Consider the following 22,143-nt stretch of genomic DNA (forward strand, 5'->3'; position numbering starts at 1 on the left):
CATTCATTTACTAATAACTCTAAAAAGTAATTACCTTATCTATTAAATTATAAAACCAAAAATAAAGATGAGGATAGTAGATTAGCTTAATTTAGTAACATGTATAACTGAAAGTGTGCAGCAGAAATCTTCCAATTGAAGGAAGATTCAGTTAGATATGATTGAACAGCATATACCTTAAAAAAAATTACCCACATGCAGAGGAATGAGATAAAAAGAAGCACCCAAAAATGACTGATGTCAATAAAAAAGGACAATTCTGTTGGAATTTCCACACAATGTTAGGTTGCAATCTGTGGAGTTCTTTCAGTGGCAAACCAAGCCAATCCATACAATGTATGCTGATGTTTCCAATAATAAGGTTTAACAACAAGTACAATGATGTATGGGTTGCAAATCCACCCCACACCTAACTAAACATGTATATTACTGGAGAACTATAAAATGAAAAGGGAAAGTCATCAAAATAAATAAATAAAAGAAAGCAACTGCTTGCACTCACCTCACTTACCTTCTCTAACATATCTACTGAACAAAACCAACAGAAGTCAATGTTCACATAATCACATTCAATTGCTGACATTCCTATTTCTCACTTCATCTGCCAAAAGGTAAAGAATCGTGTCTTAAGATGGGCAGAAAAATATCTTAAAGATTTTCATTTTTCTGCATTGACAATGTAAAAGGGTTTTTACACTGTTAAGCGTCAACAGATATCAAGGATAAGTTTTCAGATAATTATGCAGAAGTTAATAGAGTTGCCATCTATGATAATTTCTGATTAATTAACCGTGTGAGTTCAACAGCATTAGCATTAAAGCAATTCAATTTATGGTCAAATACCTCGTCTTTGAGTTACCAAGTGTGAGTTCAAGATCATCTGATCCAAATTCCTCATGAATCCTTTCTCCTTCCCATGGCTTCACAAGCCCCAGCATGTTGCTTCCAAATGCAAATTCATCTGAAACAGCTTCAGACATTGGAATGTCAGCATTGTGATCAGTGCCTGGTGCAATAGCAGGAGAGCATGTTCCACTGTGAGCAGGAGTCCACATTCTCGAACCACTGCCAACCAAACCATCTTCCTTGAAGGCAAAAGGGTTTGATGAGATCAAGCTGAATGTTGGTGAGGTTGGATTAACATGAGGAAGTTTGATCCCAGCAAACCATTCAGGGTCAACAACTTGGCGGCCGGGGCTTGGAGGACTAGAAGATGGCAGGAATGAGTAGTGCTGCTGTCTGGTCCACCCTGGTCGCACAGACTGATCCTCCCACTCGGCATTGATTCGTGGTGTTCTAGCGGTTGGAGAGCTCAGAGGAGGTGTGACAGGAGCACTGATGGAGCCACTATGGAGGTAGAGATGGGGAAGTTTGGGAGATGATGCAGAAGATGAAGCAGTGGAGAGGTTTTTGAGCCATGGAATGAGAGAATTGCCATCGGCATTAGGAATATTGGTGTACGGGGATGAGGATGGACTAGGGAAGGAAGATGAGCCAGGGCTTGGATTGTAGGAAGCACATGGACTTGGATGGTAAGATGAGCAAGGGCTTGCTGCTGATGATCCACCAACTATGTCCATGCGCTCTAAAGGCTTGCATCCCTAATTGTACAAAAAAAATTCCATTAATTGATCATAACGTGTAGCATTTGGGAACCTACCATGTAGTGCAGATGTACACAGGTAGGATTTGCATGACCACAAAACTTTCAAATACAACAATTGAACAGTTAATCAGGCATCAAAAACCACATGAGGAGGCAACAACTACATGATAAATGCTAATAAGACACTCTATTGATTAAGGATTTGTTTTGATAAAACTTTTCCATAAACACTTTCAAGAAACAAAAATCCAATTAACTTTAGTTTATGTATGTACTAAAAATATGATGTCACTGTCAACCTATTTCAAGCTAATGTAAGTAAAAAGGGTGAAAGTCACAACACCAAATGTGATTATGAGATGATGAAAGTGTGTGTTATTAGGTGATTGTATTGCATGCAAACAAATATTAGACAGTGTGCTAAAACAATTAGTGAATGTTTCCAAATTTTATATGACAAGAAAAAGAACTCGCTAACAAAAGTGAAACATAGCAGATAGAGTTATTATCAGAATCATATAATATATTATAAGCATGCATAGATCTGAACATGTTTGTTTGAAGGAGGAGAAAGAAAAAGAAAGAACAGTGACATTGACACAAAAGAAGGGTAAATGATGAGGCAAAAGACACTCCCAAATGGAATCCTACGTGGCCACGCTGTCTGAAAAAGTCAAAAAGCTAATGTACTGTGCCACACAGCAAGACGGACATTACACAAAGCAAAATATCAGACAAACACACCAACCACGGAACACCAAAGCTGGCAAAATTGCCCTTTTGTGTTTACCAAAATGCCCCCTTGACAGGTTCACTTGATGTAATGATTGAAGCATTCACCAGTGAGGACATTTTGGTCCCATGAAAATGTAAAAGACTAAAAAACAAAAGATTGTCCTGGTTTCTCAGGTGACCATCAGTCAAGAAAGAAGGCGAATCTTTGATGCTTTCCCACTAACAATGCCAGGACCACTGCTTACCGGATCCACCGTACACAGCCAAAGAATTTTAATATATATAAACTTTTTTGGAGAAATAAATCTTATTCCATACAGTTTAAAATATTTTAGTTTTTAAACATCTCACATGTCACATGATTTTATAATCACATCATGAAACTATTCAATCTCATCTTATAGCTGAGACTTCTCTACAAATAATGTTTATACACCTTGTTATGACAAATTTTATAATTAAAAAAAAAAACAAAACATGAGAAAATAATAAAGGATGTAACAAAGAAAAAGACATGAAAAGTAGTAGTGTACGAGTTGTTAAATGAAAAATAAGAATTGTCTCACTTTATGTATAACAATAGTTTATGTACACCCGGTTTGAAAATGCAAGATGAACTGTGTAGATAGAAAAAAGAATGAAAAAAAATAAAGTTTGGTGTTTGAAAAGTGTTGTAATTAAAAGAATGAGGTGAAAAAAAAAACTGGGAATGTATGAGCATAGAGTGACAACAATGGTTAGAAATAATTATATGTTCTTATTTAAAAATTAAGAAAAATATTACAGCCTAAAATAGATAAAGTTTTCAGACTCCAAAGGAAGTCAAACTTGCTATTCATGATCCATCATGTCGAAGATCTCATCTTCCTCCAAACAAGTGTAACCTAATGGTTAAAATAATTAATTTTCATTGCATCTATAAAAAAAATTTATTGCAGTACAAAACAAAACTATTTAATGTTTCTCAGACAATGAAAGTAAAAAAAAATTAAAAAAAGTCCCAAGTAATATTTAATTTTGTTAAATAAGTCACATTAAACTTTATATTTATAAATAAATATGGTTTAAATAATTGTGAAACTCTGGAGAGAGATTCAAGACAAGGCGTTAATCTACCTCAAACTACACATTTAATTAACAGCATGAAAACAGGGGAAGAAGATAAACACTTTCCCATTTCTGGGAGAAGGCTTAAGCTAGGGTAAAAAACAAAAAAAAAAAACGTCTTCTGACACAAAATTACTTAAATTAAAGCAGCTAAATTTGTGATGTTAAAAAGAAATAGGTAATTGGTAGTGAAAATAGAAAGAAAAAATGAATGCAGGAAATTGTACCTTCCGGTAAGTGGTTCCATCTGGTTCAACGGTCCAACCTGCTTCGTTGCAAAGGGCTTTGAGGACTTCGTTGTTGTCGCAGTGTTTGGGGAGTTTGAAGTTTCCATACATCCTCAGACCTGCGAAGATCTTCGCTGCTATGGCTCTTCTTCTTCTCTCTCTTCTCTTGTTGTTCTCTCTCTCCTTCCACGTGGGTAGCCTCGTCCCCGACGTCATCTCCCAACTCAAAAGGGTCCTCTTCAAACCTCTCAAAGAACACAACTTTGGACCAGATTTGACCCAACAACGTTAAAACCCCTTCTGGGTCTGTCACAGGAAATCGAACCAAGCAGGGACAAGGGTATGGTGGAAGTGGCAAAGTCAGCACATTTGGTGGTTTTAGGATGTGGGTTCGAGGCCGGAGAGTGATCGGAGATCCGAAGAGATCTGACTTAGAAAGTGGTCGAAAAAATGAGAGTGTTTGTGTTTGAGTTTGTGTGTGAGAAAAGAAGATGAAAAAGAAGAGAGTGAAGAGGGGGCACTTGATTAGCCAAATTTGCGGATCAAATTGATGATCATGGTGTTTGGAATTTTATAGAGAGAGAGAGACAGAGAAAGAGAGAGAGTGGATGTTGTGTTGTGTTAGAGATTTTAGATCCACCACTGGCCCTAACCTTTTTCCCTCACTTTCTCTCCCTTTCTTTCTTGCTTGCTTATTGTGGTGGTGAGTTCTTTGTGAATTTGTGAGACCTTCACTCTACAATCTACAATGGATGACTTTTGTTTTGTTTTGTTTTCTTTTGTTTTGTTTTGGGCAGAGACTTATTATGACTTTGATTTGGTTTTCCTTTTTCTCATTTTTTCTCTCTCTCTCTATTCTTTTCTGAATTTAGCCAGTTGGTTACTTTCAGTTGAATGTCATGGGATGTGTTAATTTTCCTTTTCTCTCTCTTTTTAAGTTTTCATAGACCATACTACAAGTTATTTAATTGAATTTCATTTGTTTATTGTTTTCTCTGTTCCTGTTTATAAAATTAATTACTTAATTCATCATTAATAAAAAAATGTTAACAACAAAAACATTCTAATCATAACTAAATTTTAGTAGCTGATTGATCAACATTAATAAAATAAAATATTCTAATCATATTTATAATTTACAATATTCAAACTCAAAACTTAACTTCAAATATTCAACCCATAGTAATTATATAAAAAAATGTTTTAGTTTCTAGGATTTTAAAATGAGGGTTTTATACTTTTACACAAATGCATTTGATATTCAAACTTTAAAAAAAATGTAGATTTAGTCTGTATCTTAAAATGTGTCATAATTAAGTTGAGAGATTAAACTCACTCTTTTTTAAATTGATAATATGACATGTTTAACCAAAATTATAAGAATAGAAATATACTTTCTATAAAAAAAATATATTTGTTTTCTAATAATGTGTTTATTATTATTTGTAATTTACAGAGAGTGTTTTTTTTTATTTATCTTCGTATTTTCTTTAACTTACGTATATTACAAATGATCTTACTGTTTTCACTTATATATAATGTTGTTTGTGATATTTTGTTTGTCTAACAACTAGAGATGGTAAACCTATATATTAATTTGTAATAATAAACATTTTCGCTATGTTCTAACATGAAAAGGGTCATTATTCTTATTAACTTAGTACATTTAGTTAGCTTTAATTTTTTTTATATAAAATCTCAATATCATGTTCCAACATTCCATTTTAATTAGTTACATTTATCTCTAGTAAAAATGAGAAAATAGAAAATTTCCACTATATACAAAGTTTAATATCTAAGAATAAAAAATGTGTACTACTGTTAAATAAAGTAGTTATTGATGCGTTCAACATATTATCGATATATTTAAATTTATTAAATAATAAACTGTAAAATAAAATATAGATGATAAAGTAAAAGAGTCATGCATCAAAATGAATTTCTTTTGGAACTAAGAATATCTTTTTGAAACGGCATCATATGGGTTTTGATAAAAGTGAGTTAGTAATAGTCAAAGCAGTGCTAACTTTTATTTTTGTTTCCTGCCTTCAAAAGTTAACCCCAAAAAACATAGAAGTGTGGAGCATGATTTTAACCTACCTTTTTTTGCCATAGCCATGTGGGTTTTATTAATGAAAGTTCAGCAACTGGGTTCAATTAATGCTACCTTTTTCCCTACATTGGTCACTGCTTCTATTATGAACACAAATCTTAGTTCTCTAAAATTTATTTCCATTTATGCCATCTTCTTCTTAATTTTCTACACCCTCTTATTCATCATATAGTATGCTTTGTATGATACTTTTCATTAAACTTCCAGGAGAGTAAAATTTTAAACACTATAAGAAAAATTGGAATTACATATAGTTAAAATCCGTATGTAAAACTGTCGTAGGTAATTTACATACGGATATTTATCCGTATGTAATGTAAAAAAATTATTTTTTAATTTTTTTATTATTACTAATTATTATTTACCACAATCTATATATTTTTTATTAATCTTAGAGACATTTTGCACGGTGATTAATATTATTAGTATTATTAGTATTATTAGTATTATTAGTATTATTAGTATTATTAGTATTATTAGTATTATTAGTATTATTAGTATTATTAGTATTATTAGTATTATTAGTATTATTAGTATTATTAGTATTATTAGTATTATTAGTATTATTAGTATTATTAGTATTATTAGTATTATTAGTATTATTAGTATTATTAGTATTATTAGTATTATTAGTATTATTAATATTATTAGTATTATTAGTATTATTAATATTATTAATATTATTAGTATTATTAATAATAATAAGTATAATAAAAATCATAATAAAACTAAAGAATTTGCTTGGTGTAGTGGTTAAATTTTACTAGGTTGCTGAAGGATTTGCTGAAGGAACCTGGCTTCGAATCCCATTCATTGTTAATTTTATTTTATGGTGCTAATATTTACATACGGAAAAAATCCGTATGTAATATAATTCGCGTTTTTCTTGTAGTGAAATTTCCATAAATTAAATTAACTTATACACAAATTAAAAAAAAAACTAAAAATATTATATAAAATATCTTCTACAAATTAATTTTCACTTGTAGATAAATCATTTTTTCTATTTATTTTTCTCTACAAAATTCATTTATACTAAACTTTATTTCTCTTTGTAACTAAAAAAAATAAGTTATTGTGAGAATCAAAGAAAACAAATCTTTTTTCTACATTATATATTTTTATTTAAGAAAAATAAGGTATATTTAACTAAACCAAACTTTATCTTAATGATTTATTTTACTTTTACTCTTATATTCTAAAATTATTAATTTCAACATTATTTCAAAATTTTCATTAATTACATTTCAACAATTATTAACATAGATATTAAGATTTCAAGAGTAAATTTGGTTCCGAATATAAATGAACCTAAAAAATAATATCTAAAAAGTAATATTCACAAATTTATTATTTTAAGATTTTGAATTGAAGGTAATGTTTTGAGTTTTATGCAGATATAATTGGTGTTTTATCTCCCTAATTTTTCTAGAAGAATCTAACACAATGAATTTGGTAATTATAGTAAGTTAACAAATTACTTGACAAATATATTTTATGATAACTTTAATTATAATTTATTAATTTAATTCAATTAAAAAACAAAGTATATGTTATTAAATACCATGTATATACAAATGGAGAGAAAAAGAAGTTAGGATTAGAAATAAAGGGAATGAATGGATGGGGGTTATTTGATCTTGACATGTACCCTTAATGTATATGGAGGGTTGGACATCTAATGTATAAACTTTACAGTAAGAAATTAGAAAGTTGAAGAGATGAAAGAGGTATATGAACTTTATCTTCAATTGTCAAAATTGGATGAAAAAGGGGTAATTCGGTGTTGCCACAAAATGAATCCTTTAAGGACATGGACCAAGTTCCTTTTACATGTCTTCTTTCCCACCAACCATGGTGCCTTCAATTAGTGTTTGGAGAAGAACACTCATGGCCTACTAGCACAAATAAGAGGCAATTTTCACTGTCCAGATGAAAAAAATATATATAAACAAATATATGGAAGAAAATCTTCAAAAGAAAAGAATCAAAGAGGCCAGTTAATATAGGCCATATTTTGTTGCTAAAATGACTTTTTTTTTCTCTATTTTCATTAACCTTGTTGAACCATAGCATGTTTGTTTTGAAATCTAGAAGTCAATTATGATACTGAAAAGATGGGGCTAAGGGTAGAGCTTTGGTTAAGGATAGATCCAATGTCACACCATTGAAAAGGTAGGTTATAATGATCACTATGGGACTTAACATGCATGTGTTTGGTTAGATATAAACCAACACAATAAATAAAAACACACCAATGCTAATAAGGATTTAATATAAGAGATGATCATAACAAGGGAGATATTTTCTTCCTCAAGGCACTAGTTGGTGTTGAATGAGTCTATAAACAAAATCATTTTCGGTTTATGGGTTTGGAATTTTTACTGTCATCAATGTGAAGTCAAAATATTAAAGAATTAGCATAATGATCTTATGTTTCTTAAAAACACTCTTGAAGAAGTTAAAATGATTTTTTTTTATTCGAAGAGCATACAAAAGTATTAAAAGATTAGAGAGAAAAATATTTGTATGCATTTTAATGAAAAAAAATTATTTTTGATGTTTTAGCCAGTAAGTTTAGTTTTGAAAGTACTTTTTAACATTTGTTTTAAATTTTCACTAGTACAGAAAAGTTCATTAACGACGGTTAAAAATGTTATATAAAGACGATTTCTGAATCGTCATTATTGTGGGTATCGTTATAAATTAGTTGTTTATTACAATAGTTCTAGAACTATCGTTATAAAACAACATTAATGATATGTGACAAACAGCATTGTTATTCTGCTAAATAAACAATGAAAAAATTTAAAATAATGAATTTTTATAGAAAGTTCTAATGGGCACTACAAAAAAACGTGTATACTGTGACGGTTATTTTCGCAAAAATTGGCGTTTTTAACCGCCGCATTATACGTCTGTGGCGGTACCGGCGTACCGCCATAATTCTTGCCGCCACAAAATTTAATGTGGCGGTCAATTGAGAACCGTTGTAGCAGACGCCATATTATGCATTGTATAAAGTGACGGTTTTAAGCGTGTAATTGGCGTCAGTTGTCATAATTTTGAAACTGGGTAAACCAATTCTAATGTAAATAGTGACAGTTTTAAACGCCACTTAATACAGTATAGTATGACGTTTATAATACCCATTATAATTGTCGTAATTCGAATATTAAATATTTTATTTTTAATATTTATAATAATTTATTTAATTCCATTTTATAATTTGATTTCATAATATTATTTAATTTCATATTATAATTAAACTTTAATTTTATTTTTAATATTTTAATAATTTATTTAATTCTATTTTATAATTTGATTTCATAATATTATTTAATTTCATATTATAATTATAATTAAACTTTAATTTTATTTTTAATATTTATAATAATTTATTTAATTCTATTTTATAATTTGATTTCATAATTTTAATTAATTTTATATTATAATTAAACTTCAGTACACAGTTATGTTTCATAATATAATTAAATTATAACATAAACTAATTTCATAATATAATTATACTTCATAATATAATTAAAATTGATAAATATAATAATTAAAGGATAACTTCATTCATTGAGAGAACAAACTTAATAATGTGAAACTAATCCAAACAACAAGTAAATTAAATTAAATTAAATTGTCAAAATATAAACTCATATTTGAACATACTACAACAGAACTCTTAGTTCTAATTTATCTTGATGCCTCCACTTGATCCACTTGATCCTATAATATTCTGATCCCTACTATCAGGTTTTGCCAATCTTACTGGACTCCTATTCCATTTTGACTTCTTCCATGACCCGAATGATCTGAGTTATGCACCATGTTTGTGTTCTCCTATAGTAAACTACTACTGCCAAGGATTTCAGTTTTTGATTCCAAAGCTAGACTAGAAAGCACTGCATCATCCTCAATCACATATTTGGACTTGTCAGGCTAGGAGTGAAACTCAAGGTCATTGTCAACCTGTATTAATAATTAAAAATAAAGGATCATCATGACATGTATATCTTCACATGAATGCTAACTCACATATATTCCTAAAGAAGTCGTCATCAACATAATGTGAATTTCATTTAGAGAATGATAATATATGGCAAGATATGGTCTATGAGAATAACCTATGACATTGATGGTTAACTTGGATAAATAGCATGCAAATTGCACAAGGAAACAAAGTTCCTATTTTCACTTAAAATTTCAATTTACAAATAGGTACTAAATAGTAATTTATGGGCAATAAAAATGTGAACCTCACATGTATTATTTCAAGATTGAGTGTCTCACATGCATCAAAACATCACAAACTGAAATGGAATTGTTTTATACCCAAAAAACTCACAGCCCCCACAAGTATTAAATTTGGCAAATACATAAAGCAATAAAGTTGATGGAATGCCAAAATGCACAAAAGATATAAGAATTACAAAAATTCAGTAATGAGCCACATGAAGGCTTTACAAATTTAAGATGCCTCAAGCAATAACAAGAATAAAAGAAAAATGAACTCCTAGAAACATGCCAAGTAGTAGAAAGTATAACGATAAACACAAATAAGCTTTACTGACTGTTCAAAGAAAGAAAGTTGTACCAAGATACCAACTTCCATATACAGAACAACATCAACAATATGCTCCAAGACACGAGGTCCTACAATAATGTCTCCAGATTTTGTCACATGACCAATCTGAAATACAAAACAAAAAGGTAAGAGAAACTAGAAAAAAAAGATCCATGGCCATGTGTGTCAACAGTTCAAAGGCCTTTTAACAGAAATGCCACAAATGATGCATAAACTAAATGCATACATGTAAAGCAAATCATTATTACATAATACAAAAGAACTCGACCATTATAGGTTCATTGAGAGAATATTAAAGAAATTCTAAATTTACCATAAGATAAAATTGAGAAAAAAAGGGGCATACCTAAAACAAGTATATATCATGAAAAATATTACAGTACATTAATAGATAAATGTTTCACCACCTAAGTACAAGCACTAAATTAATCTAAAACTTATTGTTCACAAAATTAATTGACATGTATGCTCACCAAAAGAATCGGGATGCTTGTCTTCTTTGCAACGATTGCAGGCATAAAAATCGCTCATCCTTTCACCATGGTCTGACCATCCACCAAGCCATAGCCTATGCAGAAAAAAATATATATCAAGAAATGGGTTTAATCATTGGGCTTAGGAGATGATCCACAGAGAAGCTGAGTTGACATTGCAATAATCATGAAATTAAGCAACTTAGGTGTATGACAATGCTCCAATAGTAATATTAAATTGTCAGGACAAAGTAACTCACTCAATAACTAAACAAGAATTGGCACGTTATACACATTTTGCATAACAAAATTTCCAATGGTTTGATCTGTATTAAAATGAAAATTTAAAAGTAATTAAGATATTTGAATAATACTGCAAATACACGCATAAAATCCAGTGACAGACGGTAAGTACAAGCACAAAAGATAAGTTGAGAAAAAAGGAAGAATGGGTTAGGTTTTTGTGAAAGTGGTTCTAATATCGACGGGGGTTTTATCAATGGCAATGGGTTTGAAACTCACACTCCCTTTGCTCTCGCATTTCTTCCTCACTGAAGCCCCGCACCTGTGGACCTTCTTCCTCACCTTCTTCATTCCTCCCTACCTCTACATTCGTCGAATTTTTTGTTTGCAGTTGAGAACGAGAAACCGCCAATTTCTGTCAGTTTAGTCACCGAAAAGCCGTTAGAGCCAGCCCTGAAGGGGGGAAGGTGGTGGTGTTGGGAGTGGTGAAGGCGAAGAAGCAGGAGACTTGGGAGACTCGGCATTTGTTGATGGCATCGACCCCTTTCGAAGAAATAAGGGTTTTTCTTGTGATGTCCTTCAAGAAGCCCTAGCCGCCGCAACAACAATTTTACCAACCCTTGCACCCTCCACCGAAACCCTCCCTTCACAATACGACATCCTCGAAATCGTCGGCCACATCGACATCCTTACCAATCGCCTCGGCCTCTAGTACCTGTACACACCCTTTATGACGTACCTGTTGCGATGACGAACCACCAAAATTGTTGTGAGGAGGGCGTCGCTCAAGCCGGCGGTAATGGTGAACAAAACCAAGGACGATATTGAGAAGGGTTAGGGTTCTGCGAGAACGGTTAGAGGGTTTGCAGTAATGAGAGGGAGAAAGAAGAGTTAGGGTTCTATGAGAGGACTCAAAAGAGTTTGAAAGAGTGCTCAATGTGAATGGTGAAAGATTTTGTATAAGGGGAGTTCGAGGGTTCGAAAGGGTTAGTGAGAGGGTCGGGTGAGAGGGTCTCTTTGAGGTCTAGAGGGGTGAAAGGGGTCAAAGTGTGAGGTCTCTAAGGGGGAAAAAATCTGGGGAAAAGTAATGGTGTGGTGGGAAAAAAATGCGGGAGCGTGAAAATATTTTGGAGAATTGTGGCAGTTAAAAATGTCATATTCTAAAGGATCATTGTGGCAGTTACTAAAATGTCGTATTATACGGCAGATTATGGCGGTTATTAATAACCGCCATATTAAAACTGTCACTTTATACACGTTTTTTTGTAGTGTGGGGAACCGTCATTATAAATGTTCTTTAACGACAATTCTAGTGGAAACCATCGTTATAAATGTATTATTTTTTTTTAAAATATTATTATATTTATTATACTCTGATCTTGCATAAAATATCAAATTTTTAGTACAATAATACATTTAATATCATAATTTAAATATGAAATTCTACAAAAAGTTCTATAAATATATGAAAAAGGTTTATGTCATTCTAAAGTGTTCTAGGTGCATCCAAGTGAGTTCCTTTGCATTTGCACTTCTCCTCCCACTCAACATGTCATATCCAGAATAAGCACGAAAATAATAAGATTTCATGTTAGAACACACATAACATCATGTAATGTAATATATGAGTAATAAATTTGTGAATGTAATATAATCATAATGGTTTGATAAATCTCTAATTTATACTAGAAAAAACATGCAAAATTTTAGAATTTTTTGACAAATGTAAGTATGAGAAGTAAAACCTCAAAGTACTTGAAAAATACCTAAATAATACTTAAAAAAATAGTAAACGAGGGATTTTTGGAATTTTGGTGGACCTCAATCCCTTTTGAGCCTTTTTCATGTGGTTTATTACCTCATTTCGAGCAACTTTCATTTTTTACGCGTCTCCATCCGACTTCTCTGTCAAAAATTATGATCATTTGAAATTTCTTCATGCTAATTTTTGCCAACTCCAAATCTATCACTCTTCTCTTCAATGTTATGAAATTCCCAGTAAATGAAGTTCCCACAAACCCTAATACTAACTAATCAACACTTAAATGTTTATTATAAATTTAATTAAAAAAATTAGGATTTAGGGAGACATCGTGTGTGGTGGAGGTGCTTGTGGCGTGCGGAGGAGAGGAGGAGAGATGCGCGCGCGGGGGTGCACTGGCAGTGACAAGAAAGAATTGTGCTAGTGGCGGTGGAGAGAAGGAGCGGGCAGTGGGAGAAGAACCTTGACAGTGAGGTGCAAGTGAATAACTTAGGGCGCACGGAGTAACGCGCGGAGGAAGCTGGCGGTAGAACTGCAGTGGCGTGCGGAAGGAGATGCGATGCGGTGGTCACGAGCTGACGGCGATTTGGTGGTGCTCAATGTCGTGGTGCGGTGGCACGACGAAGAATGACGACGAAGTTGGCGTGAGTAAGACAAAACGCCGATAGCGCAACCAAGATGGAAGTGGCACTGACGTGAGAGGGGGACCTTTAGTTGGAAGTAGAAGGCAATGAAGAAAAGAGTGGAGACAAAGAACGAAGAAGGTAGCGCGACAGTAAAGAGTGAAGAAATATGTTAAACAGTGTGCGCACGGAAAATAAAAACACCAATATAACAACAGTTCACACGCAAACCGTCGCAATTTTTTACTTTGATGTATATATAACGACGTTTCACATAGGCAACTTTCGTCGTTTTTCACATTTTTTAAATATAATGACGGTTCATTGGGGAACCATTGTTAAAACTATAAAATAATTACCACATTCCCATCACACTCTTTTTAACGATGGTCTTATTATAATGAACTTTATATAGTGTAATTAACGATTTGTACTAGTGTTCAAAAATAACTGGTGATAATGATGTTTTTCATGAGATTTTAAGACATTAATACTTTAAGAATTTGGCAAATTGCTATAAAAATAATAATTAAAATAGTAAAAATGGAGTATCATTTTTATAGATAATTTAAAATTTTCAAATAATTATATTATAAATAAAAAAATAAATAAATATTTTAATTGAATTTGATTTAAGAAAAAATTAATTATAAAATTGGAAAGTACTAGAATAAAATATTTGTTGGAACTTTATTTCAGAAAAGCACACAAGAGAAAAATAAAGGGAAATATCGAGGTTAAGGTTAATTATTATACCTAGAATTCTATTTTAATTCAATTTGATTTTTATTTTTTCTATGAATTTTAATTCATTTAAAACAATATTTTGGCAATTAAGAGAAATTTTGAGTGAAATTCATAATAGGTATATGTTACCTATGTTTTTCTTAGTATAAAGTTGTTCATTTCTTTGTATGGATTCTGGTTTGGTCTCTCCATACTTTTTTGTATTCTTTTTTTAATAAATTTCTTCTCATGTGATGACAAATAATAGATGGGATTTGAGGTGTCAGTCTAGCTGAGATGTCAGATTTCATATTCATGTCTAGCATGAAATTTTATTTTTAAAAAAGAAAGAACAAAAATGGAAAATTTACAAAGTTATTATTTAAAAAAAATATAGATAATCATTTTTTAAAAAACTCATGTTAGGCAACATGTGTCATGATATGAAAAATAGCATAAAATTAAAAAATAAAATAAAAAAGGAAACAAAGGGACTAGACAAAACACATGTGAAAAAAACAAAAATAAATAAACTATCAAGAGTAGCCTAAGCTACTATATTAGCAGTTTAAACCAAAAAATGAAAAACTTAAATAAAGACAAGAAGGCAAACAACCGAACCTACTCTAATGCATAACACTCATAAAGACAACAAAGAGGAACAATTGAATCCCAAAATCCAATAAGATTGACCCTTGTTTTGTATTTAGCAGCGATAATAAAATCTTATGATAATGAATCTCATAAAATCTTAGGTTGACTTGTTTTAGGGGTCATCTTATTCGCTTTCACTCAAGTTTTAGGAGGACGTCTTGGTCTCTTGGAGGTTTAAACTAGTTCATCGTCTTCACTTAATGATTCCTCTTTATCCATCTCTTTAGCTCAGAACTTAGAGACCAAATTGGCTTCTTCTAAGAAAATGCCAATCAAGGTAGATTCAACTATATCCACTGTTATCACCTGAAAGAGATTCAAAATAATTCAATTATCATAGCATTTTTAATTGAAAAAATAAATAAGGTTAAAACTGTACAACTTCAATTGTGGTAGTAGTTATGTTATTGACCATCATTGAAGTTGTTTTTTAAGAACAAAAACATGATCATTTTGGATTTTGCATTTTTTTTGCCCCATCATTGTCATTGAATATGTATGAATGAAGAATAATACTCATAAATTTTATCTTCTCATTTTTCACACATAAATAAAAGTAAACTAATTAAGGTTCAAACGATCTATTATGTTCCATTCTTTTGGAGAGTAAATCATAGGGAGCAAGAAAAATGTAAGAGGAAAACTATGTTAACAAAAGAAACCAAACTTTCATAAAAAAAATTAAATTTAGAAATTTATAATACATACAATTCATCTAACCCCACTAAAGAGAAGCTCTTGTAATCAATTGTATCTACATATGATGTTTTCCAATTGCATGCAGAAGTGAAGAACATCTTTTGTATGTTTATTTGACATTCCTAGTAACACATAGACGTTGAGGGATGTCAATTGTGTGTGTGTTTGATATTTCTCATAATCATGCTAACTCTAAAGACTCTCTATTTTTATCTGTAGAACTAGAGTCTTTCCCTATTTGTCTAAAACTAAGCCCTAATCCATATTGAGTTTTGAGATTTAGACACTATTATTTCTAGCTCTGCAATGAAGAGTCATAGGACTTATATAGGAGTACATATCAAAATACATAAGAAGATAATTACTTTTAAGTATTTATTTGTTGACGTAAGAGGTTTTGTCTAAGTTGTCAAGTGAAGGCAACATCTAAGTCACTTAGTAAGTGTTTCATCTGATATCCCTGCTCAATGAAATTATTTATGCTCAAGCAAAAGTATCGTCTGATGTCTTTATTTAACTAATTTTCATGATCCACCTGAGTATGTGTTATGTATGTATGTACACATATATGTTTACATGTGGAAATTGTTGAATTGTGTTATTGCTTTAATTCAAATGAATATTGATAAATATATGCATGCTAGAATGGAAATGCAAATGGATGTATGTTGTATGCTTTTAAGGTCACAAATCCGAAATGATATATGAACCATAGATGATTATAGGTATTAAGAAAATATCTATATTGTAATAGGTATTCTCTAATTTCATTGATGGTCTAAATCATATAGACTAAGACATCTAGTAGTGAGAAATTGAAAGGAAGATTTATTGTATCGTTAGATCACATGTTAATGTATGAAAGAGTGAATCACATGTTGAATTATTGGTAAGGATATACTTTAAACACATCATAATCCATATAGTCGGGACTTGCATACTTGAGGTGCTAAAATGAGTCAGGTATTAAATTTATGATGAAAAAAAGCTTAATATGAATACTATGAAAGATGTCTATAAATATTCTTTGACGAATATTCATCCTAGTTATGTGGATCCAAGTATGTATCTGTATGTTTCTGGTGAATATTATTAAAGGATTATGAGTGTTCCAGTGTTAGGCTATATAAACTTAAAATCTACATATTTCTCATAGTTCCTTTTTGATATTTTACCTTTGTGTTGGTTGTTATTCGTGATAACCTGCTATGAATGTGCAGGATTCTTGAGTAAGTCTAAACTTTGAATAATGTGTGGTAGTGCGTTTTGAAAGACATAGGAACATGATCTACATGTTATTTTCTTTTTTTTCTTTTACAGATGAATCACATGTGTATATATGTTTATTATTTTAATATTATGTTAATAGTTATTTTTGTACATAGTCTCTGTTAAATATGGTCCTTATGAAAAAAATTTGGTATTACAGTCCTAGACATATATATACTAAATAAATAAATTTATAAATATTTAACTTTTACCTAATTAAATTATAGAATAGAGAAAAAATATTCCATTTTTTTCTTATCTTCATAGTTGATATTAAAGATAGAAGGTTTAAATTATTAAAGACTCTTTTGGATTGCTGTTTTTATCTTCTTCGTTTATGCATTAGAACTCCACTTCTCATTCTCTTATTACCTAAAAACAAGAAATAGAAACCTAATAACCTTCAGAAAATAAAACTGATATCATCTTTAATTCCAATATTATAAAATTCACTTATTTTAGAAACAAACAGTTAAATGTGAAAATAAGGGGCCTAAAATTATCTAAAAATAATAGAAAAAAACAAATATAGTTAAAGATAGCTACTTTGATCGAAAGAGAATTAGTTGACAAATACATTTGCTAGTAATTGAAGGATTGGATTTGAGTCTTAGATTACTCATCAAATCGAAATAAAAGTGCAAGAAATCATCGTTAACAAGTTGCCATAGGCTTGGCTTTAAATTATGGATTTGTTTTTTCGAGTTTATGGAATCGAAGAAGACTTGAATGGCTATAAATAATTACAAACACACCGAAACAAGTCAACGTAGGTTTTCAATAGTTTTCACATAAAATTACAAAGTAAATCATTTGTCATATACCCAATTAGTGAATACACACAAAAACATTAAAAACCATAATTCTAAGATATATAATTAAAAAACACTAAGAGTGTGTTTGGATAAAAGAAATTAAAAATCCTTATAGTTTTTCATTCATACCTAAAGCATAACATAGAGTGTTTTTAGATAAAAGAAATTAAAAATTCTTATAGTTTTTCATTCATACCTAAAGGATAACATACACATATGTTTAGATTGATTCCTTAAAACATGTTAGAGAGAGCTAATGGACTATGAAAGACCCACGTGTAAAGTTCGGCGCACGTGGTAATGAAAGGGTCCGTTGTGGGGTGCAAAGCAATGAAGGATGAAGGTGGAATGATGGTGATGATTATTATGCATTGATATGTTGTTGTAGGGATAATGGAGAATGGAGGGTCCCAATCCAATGCAAGAGCCTCTTTTAGGTTGATTCCACCTTCACTTGTCGAGCCATGGCCCCATTCTTCTAGTTCTAGTCAACTAAACATTTTTGTGTAGAGATTTCAAATTTAGCTTGGTTGGTTCACCCAATCAACCTATAAATAAAAGAAGTTGTGTGTGACTCTTAAATATTGAGGTGGGAGAATGGTTAATTCATTAATGGTATGCAAATTTGCTTTGAGAAGTCTTTAAATATAACTTTTTCTTCTTTTAATTCATTTTTCATTTCAATAATTTTTTTTTCTCATTAAAATATAATTTTATCCCTTTTTGCTATATTAAAATATAGTTTGATTTTGGCTAGATTATATTATAATAATACCAATTTAGGGGCCTATAGATATGTTTGGTAGATATTTATAATTATTTTAAAAAATAAATTTAATTTGATTTTAAATGGATAGTTATTGTAGACATTCTCGTAGGCATATCATATACTCATATCGCTTGTTAGGAATATAAATAATTTAAAATATGAATGGGTTATTTTTATAGGAATGAAAAAAAAATAATTCATAACCACATAATAAACATAGGAATATTTAATCTTCAATAAAAAATAAAAAAAGATTATGTGAAATAAATATCTCGCAAGTGTATAACTAAGATTCATTTTATATACTGTTTAATATATTGTAATTCAACTAAAAATGCTGAAACGAAGCAAAAATAATACAAGTTCAATCAAGAATTAGAAAAGCTTAATAAAGAGCACGACAACACGATAAATCAATAATGTTTCGGCCGGTTGATTTGGGTACATCTTTCTGTGCGACCTTGTCCGTCAGCTAGGGACACTTTCCTTCTGGTAACCTGTGAGCCCCTGCAAAGAAGTGGAGAAATGGGTGCCCTAGCGGCCGTTTGCACTCCGACGCTCAAGTCAGCCAACGAGAAACACCAAAACTCTGCACCTTCGTATCGAAGCACCGTGAAAGGCACTCTGAAGGTGGAAATGAACTGTGTATTGTGTGTTGTTTCTGGTTCTGGCAAACGATCCTTCTCTAGTCCCTTGTGCGTAACCTCAAGGTTCGAGCAAGCAACTAGAGTGTGTTCTGGGGAAAATTTGCCAAAATTCCGATCCTTGCTTCGAACGCTCAAAAACCCTTTTAACACCACCCTGCATTAAACGCGCCTTAAAGCACATTTAAAGCGCTTTAAGGCGTATTTAACACGTTTCCTTAAATAACGGGGGCATTTAAAGCGCTTTAAAGCATTTAAAGCATTAAATGAAAAACATACCTGATGGGGAAACATTTAACGTTTCCTCATTTACTTTCTCTGCTAACTTCTCGTTGACTTACGCTCTTTCTCTGACTTGATTACTATCACGTGTGGAGGGACCTCGTGGCGCCGTATCCCAATCTTAGGGACATTCCGTCGCGTGAGTTCCCTCCTTCTCGAAGTGCCGCTGGCGCAGGGGGTGACATTCTGGGTGCCAACCCATGCTCCCCAGGTTTCAGTCACTTACCCTGGGAGTGTACCTACCTTCCTCTCGCACCACGCCCCTGGTTCATCCCTGGGCATGACCCTCTCTTGGGTCGTATCTATCCCAGGGAGCACCCTGAGGTGGCGTGGGCTTCACGAGTCGGTGTGCTCCCCACTGTATTGGAACTATGGCCTTGAAGCCATCTTTCTCTCCCCTCTAACTTGGTTTCTGGTGACTTCGCCTCCCTCCACAGTCTTCTCTACCCGTGGGCATCGGGGGGCGACGCCATCAGCGTCTTATACTAGCGACGCCATCAACGTCTTGCACTGGCGACGCCTCTTCTTCTTGGCGACGCCTCTTCCTCTTGGCGACGCCTCATCCTCCTCCCTTGGGCCCCTCAATGGGTCCCACCGTATCTTTGACTTTGACTTTAGTCAACGCCCGGGGGCGGGACGGTACAAATAACAAAACAAAATAATGCAAGTTCAATCAAGAACGAAACATGTTCGACCACAAACATAGTTAAAAACCAAATCCAAACGAGTTCAAGCTGAACTCGTTCATCCTTCAAATTGATCTACCTCTACATCTTCTCGGATTTCGAGGTGGGGGACTTATATACATACCCTCAATTACGATCGATACATTCAGACCAATAACCACTCATTTAATATAATATTTAAGGCATATAAATCAGACAATAACTGCTCGTTTAATATTATATTTAAGACACATAAATCGGTTATAAGTTACTATTATAAAATCCATTTATATCTCATGATAACCATTAAATGTTTTTCTTAATTGGTTTGAGTTCAATAAGACCTATAAATAGGTGATGACTCTCTCAGTAACGAGAGATACTAAATTCTATTCTATATTCTTACTCTTAGCTCTTTGTTAAGAATTTATCATCTTCTTTGTGCTTTTACCGACTTAAAGCATCGAAGAGTGAACTTCTCTTTTGTTGCAAGTGAACTTTTCTTTCTCATCGGATACCAACTAAAACTCGTTTTCTGAGAAACACGCAGTACTTCCCGAATTATTTTTTGTAGGAACAATTTAAATATATATTAAGTGTGTTCAATAATTTAAAATTATCAAAATTAAAAATAAACTGGACTTAAAAAGTATGTTTGTTTGACATATATCAATTTGGAGAAAATTACGTAAAGCAACTTTAAAAACATATGAAAAAAAAAAGTGAATCGCGAGTTTAAATTAAGAAGGTAAACTCTCTATTTGTACTTAGAAAAATCACCTGTTTGCAACAAAATATAGTTAATAAGGAAAACATAAAATAGCTGGGAGGTCAACCGATCGAATGTTGACTTTAGTTAATTTGAGTATAATGAAACATTATGTATCTATTGAGAATAAAAAAATAGTTATTTGAACATTGCTTGATGAAGCATGGTTGGTCTGGTTATGACTAAATAAGATAATTTATTTGTTATTAATAAGGAAGGTTACTTCAATAGGAAAGAACTCAAATTTGAAAAAGAGTGTTAAGAGTGACTAGAAATATAAGTTGAATAGAAAATAATTTATACTAAGATATCATTTGGTGTTAAATTGAGATATTATTTCATAACTTAATATGATGGCACTTTTTTACTTTTTTAGTTAGGACACAACAAATTTGACGATAATTCTAGGGTCATTATTGTTAAAAAGTGATAGGGCGAGCATCTCCATTTTAGTTAGTTGTAAATAGTTTTTCTCCATTTTAATTTTTCGGTTTAAATTTTTAATTTATTTTTAGTGTTTAAAATTTAGGATTTTATCAACTTAATTTTTTATCATATAGATTAAGTTTACTTTACTTATTTTTTAAATAATTAATTTATATTATTTTATATTATTAAAGTATTACATCATTAATCTTATTAAGAATTCAAAATAATTTTAATGTATTAAAAATTAAAAAATTATATTTAATTTTTTAATTATATATAATAAAAAGTTATTTTCTAAAACTTCAGTCATTCTTTAATTATATATAATAAAATAAATATTTTATAAAAACTTATTCAATTAAAAAAATATTTTATAAAAACCTATTTTTCTTTAATTATATATAGAAAAAGTTATAAATAATAGATTAAACTTATATGATATTTTATTATTATTTTTTTAAAATTTATACATTATTATATATTAAAAAATTTAAAACTATATTTTATATATGATTTTAATTAGAAATTGTATACTTCAAGTATGAATTCCAAAGTTTTAAGTTTAATTTTAATTCTTTTATTTTATTCATTATATATTAAAAAATTAAAAGGTATATTTTATATATGATTTTAATTAAAAATTGTTGGAGATCCCACATCGACTAGAGATGAGGAGGATAATTCATTTTCTTTTAATTTGACAGAATAAAAAATTTAAAAATTGAAAACATATATGGTGGGTTGGAGGATGAGGGAGTATATAAATTGTCCTTGGCCTCGACTCCTAAGTGATGCGAGACTATATTGGCATACGGGAACAAGCCCACCAGTCGAGGTCTAAGGGAAGTGGATTCCCCCTGACTGAGGGGCTAAGGAGCCTCATCGACCTCACGGTGAACGCCAATGTTCCAACCTCAAGAAATTCGTTTTAAAATT

General features: G+C 31.3%; 1 protein-coding gene across 1 annotated transcript; it reads right to left on the bottom strand.

Annotated features, from left to right (window-relative positions):
• Positions 1–235: 235 nt before the first annotated feature.
• LOC137835229 (BES1/BZR1 homolog protein 4) lies at positions 236–4,696 on the bottom strand. The gene is made up of 3 exons (XM_068643630.1): positions 3,676–4,696; positions 844–1,601; positions 236–601 (listed from the first exon to the last, which is right to left on the bottom strand). Exons 1-3 carry the CDS (start codon positions 3,889–3,891, stop codon positions 598–600), a joined length of 978 nt encoding a protein of 325 aa, XP_068499731.1. The 5' UTR covers positions 3,892–4,696; the 3' UTR covers positions 236–597.
• Positions 4,697–22,143: the final 17,447 nt, after the last annotated feature.

Source organism: Phaseolus vulgaris, chromosome 5 (assembly GCF_000499845.2).
Source record: "Phaseolus vulgaris cultivar G19833 chromosome 5, P. vulgaris v2.0, whole genome shotgun sequence".
Classification (NCBI taxonomy): Eukaryota; Viridiplantae; Streptophyta; class Magnoliopsida; order Fabales; family Fabaceae; genus Phaseolus; species Phaseolus vulgaris.